General features: G+C 36.7%; 1 protein-coding gene across 1 annotated transcript in view; it reads right to left on the bottom strand.

Annotated features, from left to right (window-relative positions):
- The window catches only part of PSME4 (proteasome activator subunit 4), a 74,135-nt gene that overhangs the window by 31,224 nt on the left and 17,556 nt on the right, over window positions 1-25,355 (bottom strand). Inside the window, exons 4-20 of the mRNA XM_080408363.1 lie at window positions 24,501-24,545; window positions 22,946-23,095; window positions 21,700-21,763; window positions 18,389-18,463; window positions 17,807-17,929; window positions 17,237-17,329; window positions 16,074-16,339; window positions 14,331-14,517; window positions 13,548-13,637; window positions 11,780-11,844; window positions 11,536-11,686; window positions 9,818-9,916; window positions 9,373-9,442; window positions 8,848-8,915; window positions 8,072-8,287; window positions 5,899-6,056; window positions 3,681-3,776 (exon numbers count right to left, since the gene is read on the bottom strand). Of these exons, the coding sequence (XP_080264489.1) occupies window positions 3,681-3,776; window positions 5,899-6,056; window positions 8,072-8,287; window positions 8,848-8,915; window positions 9,373-9,442; window positions 9,818-9,916; window positions 11,536-11,686; window positions 11,780-11,844; window positions 13,548-13,637; window positions 14,331-14,517; window positions 16,074-16,339; window positions 17,237-17,329; window positions 17,807-17,929; window positions 18,389-18,463; window positions 21,700-21,763; window positions 22,946-23,095; window positions 24,501-24,545 (2,016 nt within the window). The remainder of the gene's footprint in view (window positions 1-3,680; window positions 3,777-5,898; window positions 6,057-8,071; window positions 8,288-8,847; window positions 8,916-9,372; window positions 9,443-9,817; window positions 9,917-11,535; window positions 11,687-11,779; window positions 11,845-13,547; window positions 13,638-14,330; window positions 14,518-16,073; window positions 16,340-17,236; window positions 17,330-17,806; window positions 17,930-18,388; window positions 18,464-21,699; window positions 21,764-22,945; window positions 23,096-24,500; window positions 24,546-25,355) is intronic.

Raw genomic sequence — 25,355 nt, forward strand, 5'->3', positions numbered from 1 at the left:
CCCGCTTACTCCCTCAGTCAAGTTATCTTGCTCCATACTAGCTACTGTAAATGACTGAGTCACTTCAATCAGTGACCAAATCAGGTACAGTGGTCTTGTGCTATTACAGCCTGCTCCTAATGAAGAAAGTAGCCTTCCTCCTTTATTCCTGCCACTGCCTTCCCCTGCTTGTCACCCAAGAAAGATTGTAAGGAGAACCTCAAAACAATGTCTGAAAATATATGGGTAGATTTCAGTTATCACACACAAAAATAAACCCCGTATGTTCAGGGAAAAAAACATCTTAGCAGCAGGAGCAGCCTGTGTGCAGATCAAGTTCACACTACTAACTGAATCATCTTATCTAGTTCATCATCCTGCTACACACAAAGTTTTAAAGTTTGTTCTACCCACATATTTCTTTTGCCAAGGTTCAAATTACACAGCTCCAAGCTCTCCCCCATCTATGTGACTTTCATTCAGTGAGCACGCTCAAGGAACAAATGAAGGAACAAATATCATCTGTCTGTCTTGGCAAGAATCTTCAGGTATCCTTAACCATCAAGATGAAGGGAAATGTAGCTGTTACACCTACTCAGCTCTACTTTACATTCAGCACAAAGCTGTACTACCATGGCATATGATCAGCTATAGTTCATTGGAGTTAAGTGGTGTAGGAGGTATCTGACAAGAAATATCATGTGCCAGTTTGTTTTAAAGCATATTTAAATTTTAAAAAAAATCTACATGTATCAAATACCTGCATTCAAAAATATTCCTATACTGCTACTTTACAACAGTGAATATCATCACCACTAGTCATAACTACTAACCGTGAATACATAGGACTTAAAAAGTAAAGGTGTTCTGGGTAACTGGATTAGTTACTTTCAGTAAGAGTCCTTCTGTTTAAAATCAGAGTCCGTTATGTGCATTCTCACTGTATGTAACGGGAACAGGCTTGGGAACGTAAACTGTGATCTTACAAAGTAACCCCCAGAAACTCACAATACACTAACAATTAAAATCAAAATTTTTTTTCTGTTTTAATGGCAAGTTCATCAAAAGACACCTCCTACATTCAAAACTGGATATAATTTTATGAACATATGGACAGAAAACAGCATTCACAGGAAGTTGTTTCACACTGCTTTTTAAATCAAAAGAAAGATATCTCCGTCATTACAAATATTCCACTTATTTCTTGGGGAAGGAAGAGGAGGGAGTAAGGCAGCACAGAGAGGACATCTTCCTTCTTGGTACAATTCCCTTCCGTGACCCTTGCTAACACACCCATTAAAACAAAACATAAATTTCATAAGAAGCATCACTAAAATGAACACCATCTGTCCTGGACGGATAAACTCAGCACCATCTCTCAAAATGCTAACTTGATACTGACTTTATAGCTCTTCTTGCAAAGTAAGTTGAATAAACTGACAGGGATCTAACATTTATTTTATATTAAGTGCAACAGGATCTCCTTCAGTATTTAGTCCATCTTACTAGGCCAAAGTACCACCCACTGCGCACAAATGCACTCTGCCTCCCTCAGACTGTCTCCATTTAAAATCCACGTTCCACTTGTCATAATTCAAATCACACAAAGAGTAAGAACTAAAGTTTACTCAAAAAAAATGCATTCAACTTCAGTAGGCAAATTCCAGAGTCCTGTGTAAAGTCACTGAAAAGATGAATTGCCTTAACTGTGTTTTTAAAAAGCCTTTATGTAAACATAATGTTTGCATGCAAGACCTGCTCACAAAGGCAGAAAATGTTTCATTAACATGCGTAAAGTCTGTCCAAAACCACATAATGGTGGATTCTGAAGTTCTGCAGACATTTAGCAGAATGAACTATTGAGTTCCCAAATTCAGACTATATGAGAAAAGTCTGATTTTGTTTTCTTCAGTAACAAATTGATTTCAGCATGTTCCCATGTAAATTGTCTATATTTAATAAGGCAGCACAGATAACTAACAGAATAAAGCACATCTTCAATAAAGTATACAAGTAATTAAGAAGTTAATTATAGGCCAGCATCCTAATCTGTACATTATGAATTTACAGGCCTTGCCCGGTAAAATAAAGAGGCGACTGAAAATAAAGAGATGATTCTAAAACAAGACCAAACCTGGAAACAGTTAACATTAACACGTTCTAACAGCAGCTGCGATTCCCTCTCCTTCACAGGTGGTGAGGTTCTTTCCTCTGCTAAATGGAGGTTCAGTTATTGACAATCGGACAGCCTAGACAAGGGTACAAAACTGCTTACTCTTACACGGGTGTTTCTTCCTTGATTAATAGATCACTACAGTTAAAACAGATTTTTTTTTAATTTTTGGTGGTGTTAACACAGTTTTGGGCCAAGGTAGCCTTGTATTTTGAAGGTCAAGGCATCCAAGGACAAAAAAAATCCTTCTCCTTTGAAGGATCAACACCAGAAACGCTCTCCTTGAATCCATGAGCCATATGAATTGCAAGTGTTTAGCAGTCGCTGCTTAACAGATGCCAGGGCAGGATTCCGACTGAATCAGGAAATGCTGGGAAAACGCAGAAGCACATTAGCAATACAGCCCAGCAGCACACTGCTGTTACAGGAACAGTCAATGCCTCCTGAAAGGTGTTCAAGTCCTTATTTTACAAGATAGTCATCATCAGCCCGAATGCCCTGTGTTGCCTCTCTTAACTATATTACTTCCCTGATTTCTTACATAGCCAACAGCTAACTATGGCCTCTACAAAGCTCTCCAGCTTAACAAATGTTCTAATGTACACTCAAGAGAAGCCTCTCCCACTGTACAAGAAGGTCACAGAAGCTAGGCACCTGAAGTCATGTGTTTGAGACTGTATCAGTGCTCCTTTGCACTTCTAATAGCTGGCGCTTGGGCAAAAAAAAGATACATCTCAGGAACAACTTCACAGTCACCAAATACAGACTGGCCATAAGCTTAATTTAAGCCCTCCATATTTTAAACATGATAAGTAACAACAGGAATACTGAGATCAAACTCTTAATTGCCTCTAACACTACTATTTCAACATATTTTCTCAAAGAAGACAAAGCTCAACAGCAATCCCATCTATTAAAAATAGTCTGTTAAAAGCTGAACTACTGTAATGCAATAGAAAGTTCTATTACTTCCAAAATGGAAGTTTACTCAAGCATTTTTGATAGAGTTCCGCTGTATGCTGGCACCAGTAGCCAAGTTCTGTTGCAACATTATTCACAGGGGTCTGAGTAATCAAATAGGATTTATTTCCTATTTTACTATGAGAAGACAGCTGGCAAGAAGTGAAGTTCAGAATGTTTATGACTTTACTCATTCAGGATGACATGAAAATTAGTAAGATGGCAGTGCACTATGGTTTCAAGGCTTCTTTCAGAGGAAACACTTGAGTAAATGCCTAGCTTACATTACCTTCACATAAAGTAGCATCAGCAATGCGGCACTTACCTTTCTTAAACATTTTCAGTCTTGCATGAAAAAAGCACTTAATATTCTTTCACATTTTAAGTACTCAAGTGTTTCTGTAAATCACTATTTCAAATTTCTGTACCTTTATACTAGTCTAAGAGTTCCTTAAAAACAGCCACTAGAAGCAGCTGTGTGCTAATAGTAATAAGAAAGCAATAAAACCCAGTATGAAGTAATAGAATTGCCAAGAACGTTTGTGATATAAAAATAAATTTTACTTACAGATGAGCCACCCTTTCTCCTTTTAGAGGAGGCAGAACGTTCCCAGAACCGATCAAGCAGTTATGCACTATAGCAAGACATTGCTGCACATCATCTCTTAAACAAAGAAGAAAACTTGATTACTTATCCATTAAATGCTTGAAAATATACAAATGATAAAGCATATCTTTTAAGTTTTACAGAAGCCTTTTTCTTTAGCTGTATCAGTTCTAAACACAAGAGGGAGCACTACAGAAATCAAGCTGTGCTGCTCTGATCCAACCTAATTCTATTACAGAACTTGGACATTCAACTTAGTTTCCTGAAAAACTTGGGAGATTTTTATAATCTGAAACTGTTAAGGTAACTTCAGTGCAATGAGATATACTCATCTCAGAACATCAGCTTTACCCAAAAAAAAGTTTTAGAGAATTTTATCTAAATCCCAGATAAAACTAATGAAATAACTACTCACCCCAAGGCCAAGAAAAGTCCTTCCCACCAGGAATAGCATGAGGGAATACTTTCTTTATGAGTGACTATTTTACAGTCTGAAGATAAATTATAATGCAACAATGCAAACAATGTTTTTCCATGTTAGTTCAGAGAATCAAGGTATCTTTTTTAAAGCTATCTCACCTAAAGTAGTAGGCTTTATTATACAGTTACAAATTACGCCCTTTGTTCTCATCTTTGTGGTAAGCAGCTCTGATTGTAAAACAATTCCTCTCAACCCTCTTAAGAGGTTACTTAATAGCTCTTAGTACTCATGCATTACTTACCAATTCTCTAAATACGTGTGTTCAACAAAGGCTGTTAGAATTTTTCATTTTATCTTTTGTGTTAGAAAATCCTACTCTGAATCTCTTAAATATATATATAAAAAAGTTGGATTTTGAATTGTTACTCAGTGGAATACTAGGGAAAAAAAATGACAAGAATTTAAACTCCAGGAATACTGCAATTCAATGGAAAAGCAGGCTCATCTAGTATCCATTTATTCACACCTGTGACTCCCTCAGCAACTAATGGTATTCTCTACTCTGGCAGCTTTGCTATCTTGCCTTCCAATTTAATTTGCAATTCATGCACTTGGCTGTATTCTCCCAAATCACCACCATTTATGTGAAGCCTTGACCAAATAAAAGTCCAATTCTGTTACAAATTAACAGCTTTACATACAAGGTGTCAAAAGAAAAAAACCACAAACAGAAGAAAAACATACAAAGAAACAAAAGACTTAAATAGAAAGCATATCCTTTCTTCTTTTAGTCTAAGTATACTTTTTGATTGCAGTTTTGTGGCATTGATTTGTCAAGCACATATTGTCTTTTTCAGATTGAAAAAGAAGTGGGAACTTGGTCAGACAGAAAAATATCTAGGAGTCAGATACACCATGCCCTGTCTCATGTAGGGTTGCACTTCACAGCACGAGGTATAACATCACATGCTATGAACATCAACTGAAGTATATATAGCTTCAAGCACGTGAAGATTTAACGTGAGTAAGAATGTTCAAGACTTAATGCTTGTAAACAGCTTTAGCTATTTGATACTTATAAATGCTTTAGCATGTAGTACACATTATTATCTTGTGCTTAGGAAACTACCCTTATGAAGCCACGGTTTCACACTAACAGAGTTTAACAAGATTAGGCAACAGTATTGCCTCCATTCCAATTTGTTACGTCACTGACTCTGTATTACCTCCTCAGTTTCAACACTGTGACACTTTTTCCAAGGACACACTATGTACTGATTCCATTTACTCATAGGAAGGACACGGAGAGAGGCAGATTTCCAAGCCAAATCAGTTCTGCATTCTACTTCATAGCTCAGGAACAAAAATAGTTATGCCAAAATAACAAGTTAAGGAGTCTAGAGGAAGAGGTTTTTTTATTGCTGACTACAGTCAAATGGAAAGATACTTTGTGGTATGTATTAAAAAATAATGTGGCACAGAAATACCTTTTTACCAACATAAAGCAGCTTAACATTTATTCGCATTTTAAACAGCGTTTCTGTTCAAAATAATGTCATCCATTTTATAAAACGTACCTTCAAGCTACATGTACTCTTAAGAGTTAAAAATCATGGAAATCTTGGAGTAATACCAAACAGAGTGTAACATTATAGTATTTTACTCATTTTTTGTAATGCCAGTATGATTGGCAATAGCTGCATAAAACAGACATGAGTGGATTAATGCACCTTCTCCATATTACGTATCATCACTAACCTGGACATTTCTAGTTTTCCAGTTGCATACTGCTCTAGTTTGATGAGTTCAGGCTGAAGAAAAGTATCCAGCAAATAAAAAGCAAAGTTTATTTCCTCAGATGAAGGAACATGCCATTGGATGTCCAAGTTCCACAGGTCACCTGGTTTACCCCAGTCCTACAGTAAATAAAGACACTTATTATTAATCAAAACATGAAGACAATATTTTTTTTTTAAAAAAACCCAGCATTTAATATTACTAAAAAACCCCTAACACATGAACTTGAACTAGCTACTGCTGTAAAGCAATTATGCTGACAATTCTGGGGGAAAAAAATCCCAAGAACACAATAAACCCAAACAGAAATCCAAAACCTACTCTAACGTCTATGTGTAGCTGTAAAATAATACATACCTGAAAGGTCTAAAAGGAAGAGGACTGTACTGGTCTAACTGAAATATAACTTTATTATTCCTTTGGTTGTATACAAATTCAGAAATACTACGTACAACTCGGACTTTTGATACTCCTATACAGAACAAAGCAGCTAGCCCATTTAATAGTACTTACTTTCAGTCCTGAACCACAATCAGGAAACTTTCTATTTTTAAAATGAAAGTAATAAAGGAAAGCTAAATTTTAAGTTGGACTTTCCATATAATGCTAGGTCATCTCATAACAAAGACAACTTTTTATATTTTGGCTTACATAGAGCTCAGACTTGCTATAGAATTAACCAGTTGAGTACTTGGAAGAGAACAGTCAGCCTTTATAACTAATTCATACTCAGTCCAAGCTTAGGAGTATATTAATTAATAGACAGGCCTTCCAGTCTTTACTTTCCATTTCCTGTCTTTGTCCAATTTTACATGGTGATTTAATATTTCAAAACTTCACCATCTGTTCCTAAAATGCCGGACTGATCTGACTGACAAAGAATAAAAAAACTACAGTAATACACTTACTTAATGTAGCCTGCTATAACATATCTTCCTTGGATGACCAGGCTAGTCCTCCATGAATATTACTTAAGAAAGTGACAGCAGTTTTACACTGGGACAACGTAGGAAGTATGTAAGTGACAAACTCAAGCTGTTAATATCAATTAAGAGCTGATATAATATAGACTTTCTGTAGTAGTCATTGAGGTATGGAATAGCAAATTTTTTTCAATTTCAGAGGAGGAATTTAATAAATCTGTTTTTGTGTTGGGGCATTTAATTAAGATTTTTTTGTTTGTTTTTAAATCAGTATCTGGTCCAATTGGATCTTCCCATCAGTTTAGCAAACTGTACTAGCTTTTAGTAACAAGCATTAGATTATCTGTAATTGTAAAGTTATGTAAAAGCACTTTTCAGCAAAATGCAACTTTATATTCAAATAGGCCAGCTGAAAACTGCTGCAGTGTTCATCTGTAATACCAATAAAATGACCTCAAAGTCTTAACAGCAGGCTAACATTACTTTTGACAGTTTCAGTAATTTTTAATACTGCCACTTCCACTTCCATTTTATCTCAAGCTCAGTGCAGAACCATTGTTCATTTGTCATTCTGCCTACCTGTAAAACACCGTATCTCCTTCCTTGCAGTTTTTTGCACTGATGTACTCTTATTTCCACACAGTCACCATAACTTGTTATATTTGATAACCATATTTATATGAAGAGCAACAAGGAAAGGCTGCAGCTCTTATCCACAAAAGCAGATGAAAGACTAAGTTTGTCCCAGTGCAATAATGCTTCCTATGACTGGATATTCAAGTAAAGTGAAGAGCAAAATTCTCCTGCTAAACTCCAAACTTAACTGTTTATACCACCATATTTCGTGATAGCTGGGTCTCAATTAAATGCATCATTTATTACAAGATAAAGAAACATGAGCAGGCACCTTTGCTTTGTATTATCTTACTGTAGTCATGCATTCATTCTACAACACACATCATGAAACTAATATGTCATGCTATATAACTACTCAAAACAACAGTCAGTATTCATTGTTTATTATCAATATAACTTTACATTAACTTGCAATTTGCTGTATGTTTCAAAGCCTAAAGCATCTTTCAATTACACTTTCCATTGCTGCTACCTATGTTCAAAAATCTCCAAATAAAACCAAATAATATAGTGTATGATTGTTTTTTTAAAAAGAAAGTAAAATCCTCTAATCCTAAATAAATGAAAATCCTTGCCTTGATAGGAAAGTATTCAGAAAGAGGCTTGTCAAAGCCACCTGGCACACTGCAGTACTCTGTGGGGTAGATAAGTGTAGCAGAACGAAGAAGATGGTGCAGTAGGTTACAAGACAGAATGTAACCCTGCTTACAGGTTAAATGTAGGGTTCGCTGCAGTATCTTCCCAAGCTGCTCCCTGTACAGTAGCAACTTCTTTCCATCCACTCGAGTGATCTAATAGGAAAAGACAAACATTTCAAAAGTAAACATAACTGATTTTGTTCTAGAGGACTAAAGAGAGGATTACACTGCTCAGTTGATCCTGTACCAAGTTTCATCCTGTATGTCACATGGAATTAAAACTGAAGACTGAATGTGCACGTGAACTACTACTACTGCAGGAAAAGTTTAAAAAACACTAAAAACTGTGGTATACATTGCTTCTCGACCCTGTTCAAAATTTTCTAGCAATATTCATATTAATTTTAAAAGATTTATCTTTACCAAAAGCATCTTACGTTTTTCCCTGCACTGATCCCTTTTCTTTCTCTTATCTCTCCGTAATTGTACTAAATGCTTTAATTTTATGCCACATACACACCGTATGTTAATTTTCTTCAAACAGCAGCCACTTATGTCCCATTTAAATTTGGATGAGAAAAAAAAAGTTATGCAGTGTCATTCATACAACATTTACTTTGTTTTAAAAGCAGAAGTTTGTTTTCTTCATCTTTCAGGGGCATTAAACAGAATTAAAGGACATACATGCACCGGAACAACATTCTTTGCAATACCTCTGACAAAAGCTGGAGATTCCAAAGTAGCTCCTTATCTAGTTCTTCATCATGTAATACATCATCATCTAGAGGAACAAGTGATAAGCACTGCTGTAACAATACTGCAGTCAAGTCTTCCAAACAAGCTAAATCATAAACCTGATGCCTGCACCCCAGAAGTTTATTCCCAACTCTTCCATTGCAACCTTCCAATCACACTGCATCCACGTCCAGATGGAAGTTACTTTAGCCAATTGAACATCTTGAATGCTTTTCATGAAATTGACGAGTGTCTGCAAACATTTTAAATCACCACATTTTAAAAGAGGCATGCTCCTGTAGCTTGATAGATTTCTGCCTTGAAATTACACATAAACAGTTGTTGGTTTGGTTCAGGGTTTTTTTAGATTAAATAATGGACAGAATTAATTTTCCATTGCTGAAATGAAGTTGTGGAAAACACACACAAGTTTTAAATATTATTTTCATGTTTAGCAAAAGTCAACCCAAAACAAAGTAACACTAGAAATCTTACAAACTTACTGGCTGTGAGGTGAGTTATAACATTGCAGCAATGCGGTACAAATAGCTTCAAGGATTCCTCAGGGCGGCACTGGAAACAGCATCATAAATAAACCAATTTCAAAAAGGCGTCTTATGGAACTCAGCACTCACACTGATAAAAACACTTCTATACAATGTTATTGAAAAAGAGAGAAGGATTGTATTTCATCTCTACAGTCAACCTGACATCATGATTTTTGAACACTCAAACCCCAAATTTAACATAAATGCAAGAAAAATACTTTGTGAATCAACCTCTTGAAGTATCACTATACGCGACCATCCAATTTTAAGAGGACATAATATTAAGAACCACCTGTATTTACATGAAAAATTAAAGATTGTGCAGAAGAAAAAGTAGTAGTATTGGCTTTTTTTCTTTTTTAAACTAAAGATCAAGTGAAGTCAGAGCATTTTCTCTCACTTTTACTGCAGCTCGGCACATATCGGCAACCATTCGACCAGCAACTCTAGTCTCAAATATATTTGAAACAGCAAAGTTAAAAACCTTCTCCAAGGCAACCTAAAAATGAGTACAAAAAGGCAGAGGTTACTTTTTTTAAAAAAAAGAAAACTAGGTATCATAAAATGTTTGATTTATACAGAAGGCAGCATTTGTACATAATATGGTATTCTTTTAAAACACAAGACTGCAACTGTGATTCACGTTAAAAAAAAAAAATCAGAAGAGAGAGACAGGGAAAACTGACCTGTAGAATGCCTAAAGCTGACTAAAATGTAACTACCATCACAGTTTAAAAAGCTGACAATTCTATAGAATAGGAGGATTAAAAACTTATGTGAATAGGAACTGCTTAGGAAAGAAGTCCTAAATGAGATCATTACACACGACTTGCAATTTATGCAACACCTATGTCTAATTGTACAACTACTGCCTTCACCAGAATAAAGGCTGCTACTGAAGTTGCAATGACACACGGTTTGTCAAAATAATTTGTTTACAGATTTTTCACTTTTTTTTCTTCTTTCTTATTGCACCACTCTGTTACAGCAACACATTGTAACAGGAAAATACATGACAGCATCCACTATCACTAAAATAATTCAGTTACAGGAAGGTCTATGTTCCCCTCCTCCTCCCAAGAGTTTATAAACAAAACACACTGAATGCTTTAACTGGTGGCACAACGAGACACTGCCTTCAGCTGGAGACTGGAGATACTTCTCAAATGTTGGCTTTGGGAAGAAAGTCAGATAAATCTTGTTGACTAACGAAAGCTTGTGGTGCTCCTGAGGAACTACACAGAACAGTTTTCCCTGAGTAAGCCAACAGTCCTCTGAAAGGAAAACTATGCTGTTTCACATACAAAGTAAAGCTAAGATACCCATTAGTTAACGAATAAATAGGGAATTAACTTATTAACCATTTAAGTGTTTTAAAGCAGCTTATTACCATCCAGTAACTTGCAAGGCAAGCTGAACTACATACAGCGTAGGTTACATATGATTACTTTAATAATGAAACACCAGGAAAAATACAAAGTAAATACTTAATGACAACAAAGAATTAAGTTAAGACTTAAAATAACCAAAAGATTCCAGACAAGGTCATACCAAAATGTCCAACGTAATGGCTCAAAATGTATAAAACCTAGCACCTCCAGATATATACATAATGTAATGTAAACAGAATAAAATGTGTTAACCCAACCCGCAAGAAAGAATCTGTCCACGTAACAACATGGATTCTCAATCCCCATCCTTCAGAGTTTATTTTAATCCAGGTAATTTTCCTGATCCCATTAGCCACATGGCTCTTTTGCCCAGCTGAAGAAGTGGTAGAGAGAGGGAGAGAAAAGGAAAGCAGGGAACTGGGTTAACATTGCCATCAAAACCACAGTCTAAATCATAAAGTGATAAAATACGCTGTTAAAATCATTTCTCCTAACATTTATCATCAGTTGGCAAGAGAGCACCAAGAACCTGAGAGCTCGGTACTGATGTATATATAATCATAAAAAAACCCCTGTCATGAAGTCCTAAAATTCGCCCCCTCCTCTTCCTTGGTTAAAAGTGAAAGTTTGTAACAGGGCAGTGAAGGAAGGAAGAATATGAACTACCAGTAACTCAAAACAGAAAATTAAGCCTCTCAAAGACATGAAAAGCCAATGCTCTACATACCTTAAATATATCCTTTGAACACTGAGTAAGGATTGTACTGAAAGTAGAAGAGAGACCTAATTCCACTAGACTCTCTAGATGAGTCATTTTCTCAGTTTCAGTCTCCTCTCTGGTTTGTTCTAGTGTGCTGCTCTCTATAAGTCCAAAACATCTACACAAATACAATGAGTGAAATATTAGTAAGCAGAACTTGCAAGTTTTATAAAGCTGCTCCCAAGCTTTCAGCTATCCTTAGCTTACTTACCTATCCATAAACTGCAGTACAAAATCCTCAAATTCAGCAGTTGCAGAGCACAATTCTCTTTCCACCTACAGTTTTCCAATGCAAAAGAAGCACAAAAGGTTGGCTTTTCTTAATGAAACATAAGATAAATTTTATTTTCTAAATTAACTACTTCAAAAACACTTCCAATTTTTAAGCGATATAGACTACAGCACATTTTCGCATTGAAGTCTGTACAGTCTCAAGTACACTACATGAAACAATTATTAAATTTTCTTTACACTGTCCTGTCCAATTTCCTCGCCTTGATCTCTAGCCAAATAACCTCTCAGGGTGAAACCGGGTCTGTCTCTACAGATACAACCTTTGCTCTTACTACTGATCCAGCTTTCCAGCAGAGGGTCAGTGGGTGCCAGCTATGGTGACAGACTTGACTCTGCTGACATATTTACATTAAACATTCAGCGTACAAACTGCTCTTAGTTTTTGAGTGCTGCAGCTCAGGGACAATGAAATTAATCTTCCAGTAGCTGAGTATTCAGAATCTGTGCCATCTGTAGCTACTAGCTGTTCTCTGAGCTACAAGAAGAGTCCTCTAGCAGCAGACAAGACATTTTACACAGCAGTTGCAACTACCATCATGGACACTGCTGCTGCCTCATTTGTAGTATGTCAGACATAGCTTCACTATTTGTGCCTGAACTCCTGTATTAAAAGCAGAAACAAAAATCTAGTGATGAGTAGAAACAAAAGCTATTTCCCAGTCTCTCCTGTATTTTTTTCTCAGAACAATGCCAGAGAAATGGAGTGCAAGGAGATCTAGAATTCGAGATGTCTGCAAACAGCCCTCCAAAGCAGCAAACAGGTGGGCTGACTGTGTCTAATAACAAAGGGGCAGCAAAGGAGAAAAGGGAGCTGAGGGCTCGCTGTCTTATGACAATACTATCTCTTGATTGGAAGAGATTAATAAGCATCTGAAGAGAAAACAGTAGAATCTTAATCAGAAAAGAGAAGCATGACTGCAGGAACACTTTAAAGAAGAGCAAGCATTTTGAAATTATTTCCCACAGGAGGAAAACAGCCCTGAAAAGTGAAAAAGAACATTAGTTTTTTCAAAAATAACTACAAACAGCTGGGGGGGGGTTGGGTTTGTTTGGGTTTTTTTAAACACCTATGAAGTTTTCAAGAGGAGACCAAACTCTTTCCAGAGTCCCCCAATCAATTAAGTTACCTCTTAACTCATTCTAAGACAGACTAGTTTTGAACTAGAACTGATGTATATACATCATCTGCTTTATTTTTTTCTTTATTGTTACCTTAATGTTTTATGGTGACAGGAAGTTTCCAAAATTTATTGGTAACAAAGCTGCTATTTTATTAGACTCAGAAAAATGTAGATGGCAAGGGACTGCTGGAGATCATGTAATCCAACCTCCTACTCAAAGCAGGGCAAGCTCAGAATCAAATCACACTACACAGGGCCTTGTGCAGCTAAGTTTTGACATAAAAATATTAGTGTTTGAATTTAAAAAATTATTTATGTGACAACCTATGACTGAGAAGCAATTGTAAGAATAAGTGGCCAATTTGCACGCTGATGTCAGTGCTACAACACTGACCAGAAGCAAATGTAAGCCACATCTTCGAGGTTTTTGTTGCATTTTTCTTTAACACAGTTACGCACATGAGAGCAGCAAATCTGTTACAGTTCTAAAGAAATTACTACGTTGCTAGAAATTAAACTGAAAACTAGGCTAATTTTGTTTTTATAACTGCAAAGCACTCTTACCTCTGAAAGATCATCTCGTTCTTGCAATACAGATGAACAATCTACTAAAGGCACCAAAGTAGAAAATGTTGCAATGAACTGGAATGTAATCTGTCAAGAGTTGCAAACAGCTCTTTAGTAAGTGTTACTGTATTCTACAAATTAAAAAGTTTTTGCAATTAAGGTATGGGAGCTAAAGCAAATCATTACATTAAAAAAATTCCAGAGCCTAATTCTTCCACTGCAAAGATTCAATAGTTATTTCTGATTTCATATATAAAACTTCATAGTCAGCACTGCAAACATGCCTCCATTTTCTAAGTAAAGTAACACTGATTTTGTGCTGAACTTTAAAGTTTCAAAAACCCTATAACGTTTACATTGTTTGAATAGATAATTAATATGAATTCCAGAAGATGTGGGCTTTTAGGACCTAATTTAACAAAAACCTAGTGATAAAGGTCTTCCTACTCATCTTAAAAGACTAGGAGTATCTGCTGGGAGCTTTGGAACATCTATTTTATTTTGTTTATTTAGAGCTGCCCAAAAAGTCAAGTAAAGTGATTATCACAATTTGGTGTTAAAAGATTCACTTTGCATTGTCGAATAAGCCAAAAGCACTATCGTAAGTTAGAGGCTTGTAATATTAATTTTTTACAACTAAAATTGTGCAGGAACAAAACCAGGCTAAGAACTGCTGGAAAGATGAGTTACTCACTTTCATATAAATGTAAAAAAAGCTATCAGAGTGAACTAGTTGGCTAACTATCTTCTAAAAAAAAAAGGTAAGATTTATATACTCACCATACATTTACTGAAGTCATTTGGATCCACTCCAGGCAATGCTCTCATCAGTAGAGGTAGCATGTGTGTTGGACCTTCAGGAAACCACTTGCCCCCAGACACCAGACTACGAGCTACTCCAATTACACAGCTTAAAGTAGCTGTGAGCTGATGAGGTTCTGTCAATGTCTCAAGTGCAGGATACGTTCTATAAAGTTTAAAAGCAGTCATATTAGGAACAATAATGTTTCTAAAGTCTTCAATGAAAAGTGGATTGTATGTGTTATTTTCTACAGTAAGGCTACACAATTTCTGCAAGAAAAATTCAAGCTAATAAATGGTTCCAACAGTTTTTTCTCATCTTTTTCCAATGAGCTTATTAACACTGCTCTTTTAGAAAACGTTCCTTTCATTTGGTCAGTCCTATTTACAACAAATTCAGGATTAAATAATTTGTTAGCAGTTGCAGCACAGGAATTAACAGCTACATGGGCTCCTACGTTCAAAGCTATGATGATTTTTATGTTTGAGCTTTAAGCAAAAGCAAGCTGTATACTTCAAAGTGTAAGGTTCTTGTGGCAAGTGTGAGATCTTGCCTTGACTGCCTCTAGATAGAGAAGGGATACAGTACTTAATGTTGCATTAAAGTCCATACCTCTTTAATAAAAACCCCTAAGTTACCGTAATTTTGAAATGCTTTTCTTACACTAAGTACTTTTACCAAACTGCTAACAGTTCCTGCTGTAATCAACAACCTACAGCAAGAGTCATAGTGCTACCCCTGCTCTACATCATCCAAAGCACAAAGGATCTATCTACATCTACTGAACAAAATGAATTCAGAACTGCAGCCAAGGCAAACAGACCAGTGATAGCTTGAACTACAGAGCAGAGCAGACATTCAGTCTGCTCTCAAAACAGAAAAAGCAGTCATACCCAATATAGGCCCGCATTGCTGTCCTTCTTACAACTGTTATGCTTGAAATGTTTTTATATAAGAGCAGATTTATGAAGTTTTTACAAACAGTTGAGTCAGTAAGGTATGGAATTCAGGAAGGGCTCTTCAAGACAAACTCACTTCACTGTTTTTACAATACGAGTTGTTCAGGTACAAAAGTCTGCATAGGAGGAGGAACATGGATAGGGGCAAGGAAGAAAGCTTTTCATTGGGGCAGGAAGGAGTTACATTTTTCTTTTGGAATTTTAGGCACCAAGGCATTAGTAATAGTACAGACTAAGTATTTTACAATAGCACATACTTCAGTGATTCACTTATGAAGTCAGAAGCAATGACAGTGATTTTAAACAATCTGTAACTGTAACATACTCAGACACAAAACAGAAATACAGCATTTATGCTTATTACTACATAAACCCACAGTGCCATCATTTATATCTGGCTCAATTGAAACCTAGTGGAAAAGTACAAGGTGCCTCAAAGTTGCTTTTTCAACTGTTCCACCCACTATCTTATACAAAATACTAACAGAAATGCAAACGACCTGAGGACTACTCTATCTTGCACAAGCTATGAACAGCTTCCAGAACTATTCTATTTGCCAGATGTTTAAAAAAACCAAACCAAACCAAATAAAAACCTAAGTGCCCCCTCACTCCCTGTCTTGACTCAGGGGGAGCGTGTATTAGCAGCCCCTCCCACTGCAAGCACTTGTTTGCAGCAAGGAAATTGTTTATCAATTAATATGACTGCTTTGCTACTTATTTGCAACAACAGGGAAGTTGCAATGTTTCTGCAGAACTTACTTCTCAAGTACAGGTGGAATTACTAATTCAGGACGCATCAGTGCAAGGTTCTGCAGAGCCTGGGCAGCCTCCAGGCTTCCAGTTTTACTAAACATAGCCAGAAGAACAGGTTGAATAATGCATTCTACAAAGTCTGTAACATCTTGATCAGTAAGTTTATGACTATCAGGCACAGGAGTTAACCATGTCGTTTTCTTGTAGCGCTCACGATGCAGCCTTCTGACAACACCACTGGGTAACCTCTGAAGGAGTTTCATCAGTTTGTTCTGTTGAATACAAGAAATGCTATTCAGTTAATTGGCAGTAGCAGAATATGAGTCGCTAAGCATACAATAGACAACTAATAAGCCAGTAACTTGAAATTACACAACTGCAATAAAAGAAAATTCAGAAGATGTTTACAAATTGTCATTAAACTTCGGTTACCAAAATAGCAATTATGCTGCCAGCACTAAACCTTAAGATTAAAAAAAAAAAAAACAAACCATGAAAACAAAACATACAAAGGATATAGTGAAGAATTAAGATTACTTCGCAGTAATTAAAGACATCTTCGAGAGCATTCTCTGCACATTCACACATAAACAAATATCCTATTCTAGAACAAGTCACCTCCTTTGGCACTGCTTTAACCAGTCATGCTATTTTAATCTGTACTTTCCACCAGCTATCACAGGGAGATTCTTACATTCTCTAGCAGAAGACTCCAAGCCCCACCATCAAAAAGTTATGCATTAAAAAATATTTTTGGCTTCGGTATACTCAAAGCTAGATTTCGCTAACTTGGAGACAGTAGGTCAGTAATACAAAAGCTAAGTCACACAAGGAATACTGAGGTGGTGGTTTATCACCCTCCTTTGAAGTGCTGACTCCTTTTTCCTAGCTATATAGGAATTGGATACCCAGTTTTGGACTTCTAAACTGCACTTGTGTTAGATGTTTGAAGAATACTCCGATGAGCTGTGGTCAAAACTGCAGAATGAAAGTATGATTTGAATGACAGTACAATCATGTATCTTGAAAATTAAAGCCTCAAAACATTACACAGCAATCAGACAATCTGGCTGTTGGAGCACACAGGGCATCTATCAAAGTTTGATTTGACAGGTTTGACCATTGAAACGACAGCCGAAGTTATTCTCTTGACATGCAAAAAACCTCACCAGCCAGCGCCCATTATTTGAAGGATGGTAAAAAGATGCAATGCTATTGAACAATCCAGACAAGTGCTTCTGCACTAGTTTACTTGGTCCACCCTGTAAAATAAAAAATAATAAAAAAATAACAGAATTTTATTACACGAAGTTAAAATGAACATGTAACACAGCAGTACAAGGTACAAGTGAGCATACTCACTAAACACAGCAATACCTCAAAGCATCAAATCACATCTGCAAATTCCCTCCCTTCTCCACCCTCAGCAAGCTTTCTCCATTTAATCTGACGAGGTTCACCCTAAAAGAGGGATTCAATTGTTCAGCAGGTCCCAAGTGCGTATCCACAGTGGCACTTACAGCTGGCTACTCCTTTCCAGAATGCCACAGACAGCAGCTGGGAAATAAACCTTTTCACCCACATTCCACCTGACAGTGATACAATGTAGTTTAACACAAAACTTCAGCAAAAGATAGCCTAAAACCATGCTTCTACAGTGAGCCAAACAGAACAAATATTAAATACATACTTGCTTAAAGCTTTGCATTAGGTTTTGTTTCACTTTATGAAATACTAACCATCATGGCAGTGATCCACATTACCGCATGTCCTACATCATAAGCATTTGTTAAAAATCTCGGAACAACAACTTGATTGCTTCCCACTGGAAGATTTAAACTCCTCAAAATTCTGGTAAATATCTGGAAAAAAAAAATACTGGCATAAATTAATTTTCTAATCAAAAGATGTTTGGTGTTTTTTTAAAACAATATAACTGCCACAAACATCTGTAAAAAAGTTCATAAGCTGAAAGATTCAAAGGCTCATATATACTATTTATCTAAAGAATATCATTAAGAGCCACTTCCACAAGAACATGGGATTAGTTATACAATCAGAGAGCACTTATTTACTTCAGTGTGTTGTTGCTTCGTTTTGGAGTCCGGTGATGACAGTAACAACTTCCAGTGCTGCCTGTTAGAAAAGGATGGCTCACATTTTTGAAGTTAAACTGAGGTCTTCAAATGAATACACCTCATTTGAAAAATTGGGCCATGGCAGTGTAAGATCCATACACAAAATATGATTTTTTCTTAGCATAGTAACACTGCAGACTTATCTCAAAATAGACAACCATTTCATAAAATGAGAAATATTACCTTTGGTACATAAGGATCCCAGTCTATGTACCCGATGTTGTCAGTGGCCAAGCGAGCAAAAAGATTTACTAGATGCTGAAAACAATCATAAAAGAAGGAAATATTCATTAAAACATATTCATAATAGAAGATGCACAAACATCTCAAGCTACTTGACAGATGCAAGATAAAAGCTACCCATGGCCAGTATATAATTTGTGAAGGGAGATTTCACTCTATCAGAAGCCATCAATATCCTATTTCATAATGCACCTGAATTCCTACCTTCAGGAGTCCACTTCATTACTCATCTGAGCACTGGCAGATTAAAAAAAAAAATTTTTTTTCTTCCAATGTAAAGACATACTAAGAGTACTTTTAGAAGTTGTATTCATACTCTCCCTTTCCCCATGCTCTATTAATTAACATTAAAGGCAGAATGCATTCACTGCCATTTTAATTCTCAACCATTTATTGTTAGAACAACTCTGAAGAACAGTAGATGAACAACAGACACACTTATACCTGAGCTGTATGTTGTCAAAGACCAGCTCGTGCTAAGAAATATCTTTTCTTCTTTTGAGCAGCTTGGAGTTTTTTCCCCTTTTTGAACAGCTTCCAGAGACCAGAAGACTCCTGGTAGTAGCTTACAGAAAGACACCTGTACTAAGCTTCAGAGTCCTTCAAACACTACCACTATTTTATCAACTGGGTGTAACAGACTATCTCTGCAGTGAGGGTTTGGCACAAACTCCAGGTGACAGTCAGAAGAGAGATTTCCCAGCAGACCCACAGCACAGCTTAAACAGAGTGAAAAACTCAGAACAGGCTCTAGCTTGGTGATTTCATTGACTTCTCTAACAGAAACCTGCTACCTACTTTTGCAGCCTTTGCGTAGAGGATTGGTTCCTGGAAAACGCCCCAAGGAGTATTCTGAAGAACGTGAGCCTACCAACACACACATAAAGAACCCTCTTACATGCAAGAATAAGAGAGAGAGGCTCTGTAGAAGATTAGGAGGTTTGGGAAGAGGATAAACAGGCATCCAAATACAATCCACTTTCTGGCAAGGAAAAGGGCCCAAAGTGCGCTATCCACTTTGGCTGCCAATGCATCATCCTGGTTCTCAATAACTTTGATCATAAGAAATGGACACACCATGCACACAATTTACAGTAACTCTGAGTTGGAGCAGCTTAGCAAACCGTTATGATTGTCAATTCACCTTACGGTGCTTCCTCACCAGTAGAGCACTCTCTTGTGAGCTGAACATGGATACCAGCCTAAAACAGCATCTATATATAGACACTGAAGGAAATTCAACCACCACATCTTGAAGGACTATTTAGCTTCTGCAAGATCCATCCCACTTAAAAGTGTGTTTGCCGGTGGTGATGGCTGTTGCATTTGTAACTTTGGTTTATATGTTATCTGTGGCTTGTAAAGGTCACAGGCAGTAGCTGTCAGATGGGGTGGCAGTATGTGACTATGAAGAATTAGATACTCCATCGCTAGAAAACAGCCTCACGAGTACAAAAGGGAACTGAAATATGTCCTCAGGAAAGAAGGTTTTCAGAAATAAATAAAAAAGGAGATGAAGTCTCACTCCCATATCCTAACCAGGAGAAAGCACATAATCCACCAACGCTCCTTTTATGAACTTGTCCAAACACAGAAATACCTATCAGGCCTCCAACAACCTTGATGCTTCTGTCAGTATCGTGAAGCTACAGTGAAGCTAAAAGTGTGAACCTTAAATAATCCTGCCTAATTCAGAGACAGATCTTCACACAAGAGTTCCCTTCTCAGTCTGAAAACATGATAGCTTTGGAAAACCTATGAATTCAATTCAGGACAGTCAAATCTGACACAGCCTGAAGACAAGCGTTACATTTTCTTAAATGATCTACCTTTTTCATTTGATACTAGGAAACGTCCACTGAAAAAAACCCTTATCGTGCACAAAGGCAATTGATTCCATAGGTTCCCTTCAAACAGCAAGTCTTAACTCCTGCCAAAGCAAGCTAAGAAAAAGCTTGCAGCATACAGAGGCTTAAATTGGCTTGCATAGTCAGAACCCATATGTCTAATTATCTGCATCCAAGCTTGATGAAATGAACAAGCCTGCCCTTAAGAAGTGGACAAGACAGAGGAGGAAACAAGTAGTGAAAACTGTCAGAATACACTGGGAGAGGGAAAAAATATCAGAGATCACTTATGAAAGATTGTTTATGGTTATTTGTTAGTCTGTTTGACAGAAACAAACCAAATCATGATATTAAAGTGTAGGATGTCATCCTTCTGTCAGAAAGAGTAGACAGAACTATGATTTTTTGGATAGCCATCAGAAAGATGCAAAAGTGTCTACAGACAATCTCAACTAAAACTTTGACAATCACTCCTGTTCAAATCTGGACAATTGCCAACTGTTGGAACAAAGACTGCCTGCCTTCATTTGTGAGGAAACTAACTCAAACCAGAAAGACCTACACACAAGCCTTTTCACAAAGAAATTGCCACAAACAGAAAGTGCTACAAAGGTAGCATTCAACAGTGTTTTGGAAATCAACTTTCTCCAAAGACTCAGAGAATTCGTCCTTGTGAATATAGGCAGGAGATTAGCAAGAGGAGCCAGATGGTCAATAAGCTTATGTTCATACTGAGTATGGAAAAAATCTGGTAATACGCCAAGTTTCACTGCAGTAAAGCCAAGGCACAGGTCAGCTGACAACCACAGCACCTAAGCTGCTGGTGGTGGTGTCTCAAGCATGAGATTTTTATTTCCCAAGTTTTTATCTAGTTATATGAGACACACAAAAAAAGCAGACAGGTACATGGTAGACTATTTTCCTTGAAAAATATTTTGGCCAGGGGGAGTACAGATTCTTTACTGTATCTAAAATAAGGATGACAACAACTCATTGCAGTCAAAGCAAAGCATTAATATTCAAAATCTGGGATCAGGAAAGATGTGTTTAGATATAAAAGATGGGACTTTACAAAATTATAATTTACAGAAATCACAATAGCACTTTGCATCATTGTAAGCATTAGCAGGCAGTCTGGAAAATGCCAGCATTTCCAATGCTGGAAAGAAAAGCTGGCTGAGCTAGCCATTAAACAGTGTTCACCAAGCACAAGCACAGTCTCATTTATTCAATCAGTAATTGCTTGCTAACAATCATGAAATTATTGTCTCTGTTTTCTTGTACTAGTTAAAGCAGAAGGAAAAACAATCCATTATATGATTGTTTGACATCAACGCCTTGCAAGCACATTGTAGGAATATTTAAATGGATTTCTTCTAGTGTAGGTGAAGAGTAAATACTTACCCCTTCCCATTGGGGAAGATTTTGAACTGACACCCAAAGGCCTATAAATTCATCAAACCAAAGCCTGCAAGAGAACAGAATCAAAATAATTTTCATGTTGTAAAAGCAGCTCCCTCACTGGATATTTATCCCTCACTCTACCAGGTGGTCACACGAACTCACCTGCCCCTCAATTCATTCAACAAGAACAGGGATCAACATGGACAGACTAGTATCACTTCGCCTCGCAGGGTATTCCCCCCTACCCTCGCTCTGATCCTGAGTCTCAGTCCTTGCTTCTTTTACTTCTCCTCCTCTTATCCTTTTCTGACCCACCCCACCTTTCACACACATGGTTCACCAGGAGTTTCCTTACCTACTTCAGCTTCACCATTTCATTACATATTGCCATCCCAACACAGGTAAACCAAATGAAAACAAATCACACTTCATTTCCCTCGACCTTAAAACCTAAAATTTGTCCCAACTGACCAATAGTTACAAGTGTCATTAGCTTCTATACTGAATTCACCTGAAGCCAAGGATGTAAACCCTCTATACCAGTCCCTTGCTTAAATTCACCTTTATAAACTAAATTCACTTCCTTCCTTGAAGCTTTCACTAGCCCTGTAGCACAAACGTACTTTTAACCTAATCAGCCTAAATAATCACTACATGCACTAAACGTCACTGGTTTACGTTTCTAAGTTCAATAGTTCTACCTTAAAGATGATCCAGATACTGTCCCGTCCTGCAAATGCTTTTCCTTTAATTCTCAAACTCACTTCCTATAGCGATCTGCTGACCATCTCACATTGCCACACCTTGACAGTGAATCGAAGACTTCTGCTTCACAATACCTTATTTTTAGTTACAGCTGTACTTTAACCTACATGAAGGACTCATCAGAAGCTACCCCAAATTTAATAGAAAGCAGGACTTAAAAGCTGTGCTATGGTTAATGATTTTTACTTGTGAGAGTATTCCTTCAGAATTAAAAGCGCACTTAACTCAATTTAGTTTGCTTTGTTAGTATACTGTGCACTTTCCTCTACAAAAGGGAGAACTTATTAGAGAATAGGTACTAAGATTCTCCCAGGTTACTTTTACAAAAGAATGGCTGAGAGAATTTCTGTCCTGAACTCCTTCCAAAAACGCTGTTGAAAGCTGCCATTCATTTTGTTGTTGACTTCAAGTCATCTTGTAAAAGATAACGGCTTGCATTTGCAACAGAATACTGTATCAACAGATATTGAATTACACTTACCTGAAACCTTTCTGGTGAAGTTCAGGGGGAAGGGTAGTAGGTAGAAATAGTTCAAAGTAGGTAATAGCCTTTTGCATGGTAACATCAAATGGACACATTAAAGGCCTCCATTCATCTAGCATCTCTGCAGTGGCATCTTCAGGAAAATACCTGAAAACAAAGAAACCATTAAACATACGCAGACTTAGCTTTAAAGCTTGGGTCTTTTAAAAATGTTCTTATATTAATATATACAAGAATAACATATATATATGTTAATATTATATATTAACATATAGATGTTAAATAAAAATATATTTTAAACTATCTATGCATTTGTCATAAATTTTAGTTTTACAGTAAGACTGCATACCCAGGGGCAACAGACAGGCAGTCCTCAACTCCACTTAACCCTAACTGTGTTTCAGGGAGATAAAGAACGTTACGATGCATCATTTTAAGACCACAAATGTGAGATGATTCTTATCTGGTTGAACCAGAAAAGATTATGTATGATGCAAAACCATTTCAGTGTGAAGGCTGGTCAAAATCAAACAACTGCTATCCACATGTGAGGCAACATAAAAAAAGATTACTTAAGGCACAAGGACATCTACCAAAACATTAGAAGAATGCTAGTTATTTAATTTATTTTAAAATAAACTAAATATTCATGCAATGCAGTATTTAAAATGCATACCAGACACAACTGTTTACACAACATAATTATTGCAGTTGATACGGGGCCAACTGAAAGCAGTATTATCAGTGTCCCAACCTTAAATCAGAATTTTCAGGAGGCAATTACAACTTTTTCATTTTAAAAACAATCTGTTTCAGTGACTTACATATTTATTACAGATACAGAAAAATCAACACTGAAAACTAAGGGGTTTTATTTAGCTACAAACCCCTATTTATATGGGAGAAGTATAAGGTGGTTTTATTCTTATGTTCCTCATACTAACAGTATGTGTTTAGAACAGCATCTCCTACAGGAATGCTCAATGGAGTAACATCAGTATCTGAAACACCTGCTTCCATGAAAGCAGATGCTAATGACAAACAGCCATATGAGTGGTAAACAAAAGAGAACAAATCCCTTCTCTGCATCTTTGCAGTATCTTAAGCTGCTAAAAAAGTCATTTGGTGCAGGGAGCAAGTCTGGTTCAGGCACACACATTCCCAGTGAACAGCCCAAAAGAGCAAAAGCAACAGTGGCCTTATCTAGCGATATCCTGGCTTAACTTTTAACAGATTTTCAACCAAGACTGTCAAAAAAGATGCAAACAACCTTACGCTTTGTTTAAATATTATAACATGGAGCCTACTTGTGATTATGTTTTCATTTTAAGCAACCTATGAACCCGAGGTATTGATCATTCATAAAGCAGTAAAACAGAAAAGGCTCTACACTCCACCCCAAACTTACTGAGTTGGGACAACATCAGCTAAAGAATGACTAGTAGGGTGGGTTTTATTGGTTTTTTTAACACTTTTCATCCCCCTCAAATATTAAAGATACAGGCTTAAAAAGAAAAACAAAAACCACCAAAAACACCCCACAAACACTTACGGTCTGCAGCTCTTCACAAGTGTTTTCAGAACACTTTCTACAGAACTGAAACAAGAAAGGAAACATTAGGGACAGCGCATTACCAAATTTCAGTGACAACATAAAATAAATATTTGCTGATTTTTCCCTCAAGAACTTAAGCTAATGTTGATGCAATTAGATGTCTTCTGTGAACATGCAGTAGCTAATTGGCTTCTACACAGACCTGATCATAACAATTAAAATTGCTCTGCTAAACTCCCAGTTCTACTTTTCACATACTACTCTTGTATCTATTGCATTTAAGTGAAAAGAATTATTATCACTTCTTGTAAGTAATATCCTGCATTTTATCCATGAACAACCACACAGCAAGGTAGCTTCTTGGGGAAGTTGAAAACACAAAAAATGTGTTTATGGACTTCTTAAATATTTGTAAGATAAATAAAGGCAACAGACTTCAGACAGTTGTTATTGTTAGACTCCAAACACCACATCTGTCCTTTTCAATCTGTTTTTGGGTTTTGTCCCATGTTTTTAAGAAAGAGAAGTGAACTATCTGCAAATAAATGGGTATTTCATTAGCTTCCTTCACAATTCACAGCTGATTTTAAGAGTGTTTTCATACATAGCAAAAACTTACTTGAGAAATCATGTTCACATGACTTGCTACAGGATGCCATCAAACTATCTAAAAAAGACTAAACCTCAGAATAAACTCAAAGACTAGAAGGGAAGGGGAGAAGAGAGAGAGAGAGATATCAATTGAACCATAGAGGTAGTAAATTGTCATGTTCTTCAAACCTCCTGTTTATTACAAGACAAGCTCAAGACTAAATTGCATTTTTACGAAAAAAAACATTCCCTGAATGAAAA

The sequence above is a fragment of the Falco punctatus genome (assembly GCF_963210335.1).
Source record: "Falco punctatus genome assembly, chromosome: 12".
Lineage (NCBI taxonomy): Eukaryota > Metazoa > Chordata > Aves > Falconiformes > Falconidae > Falco > Falco punctatus.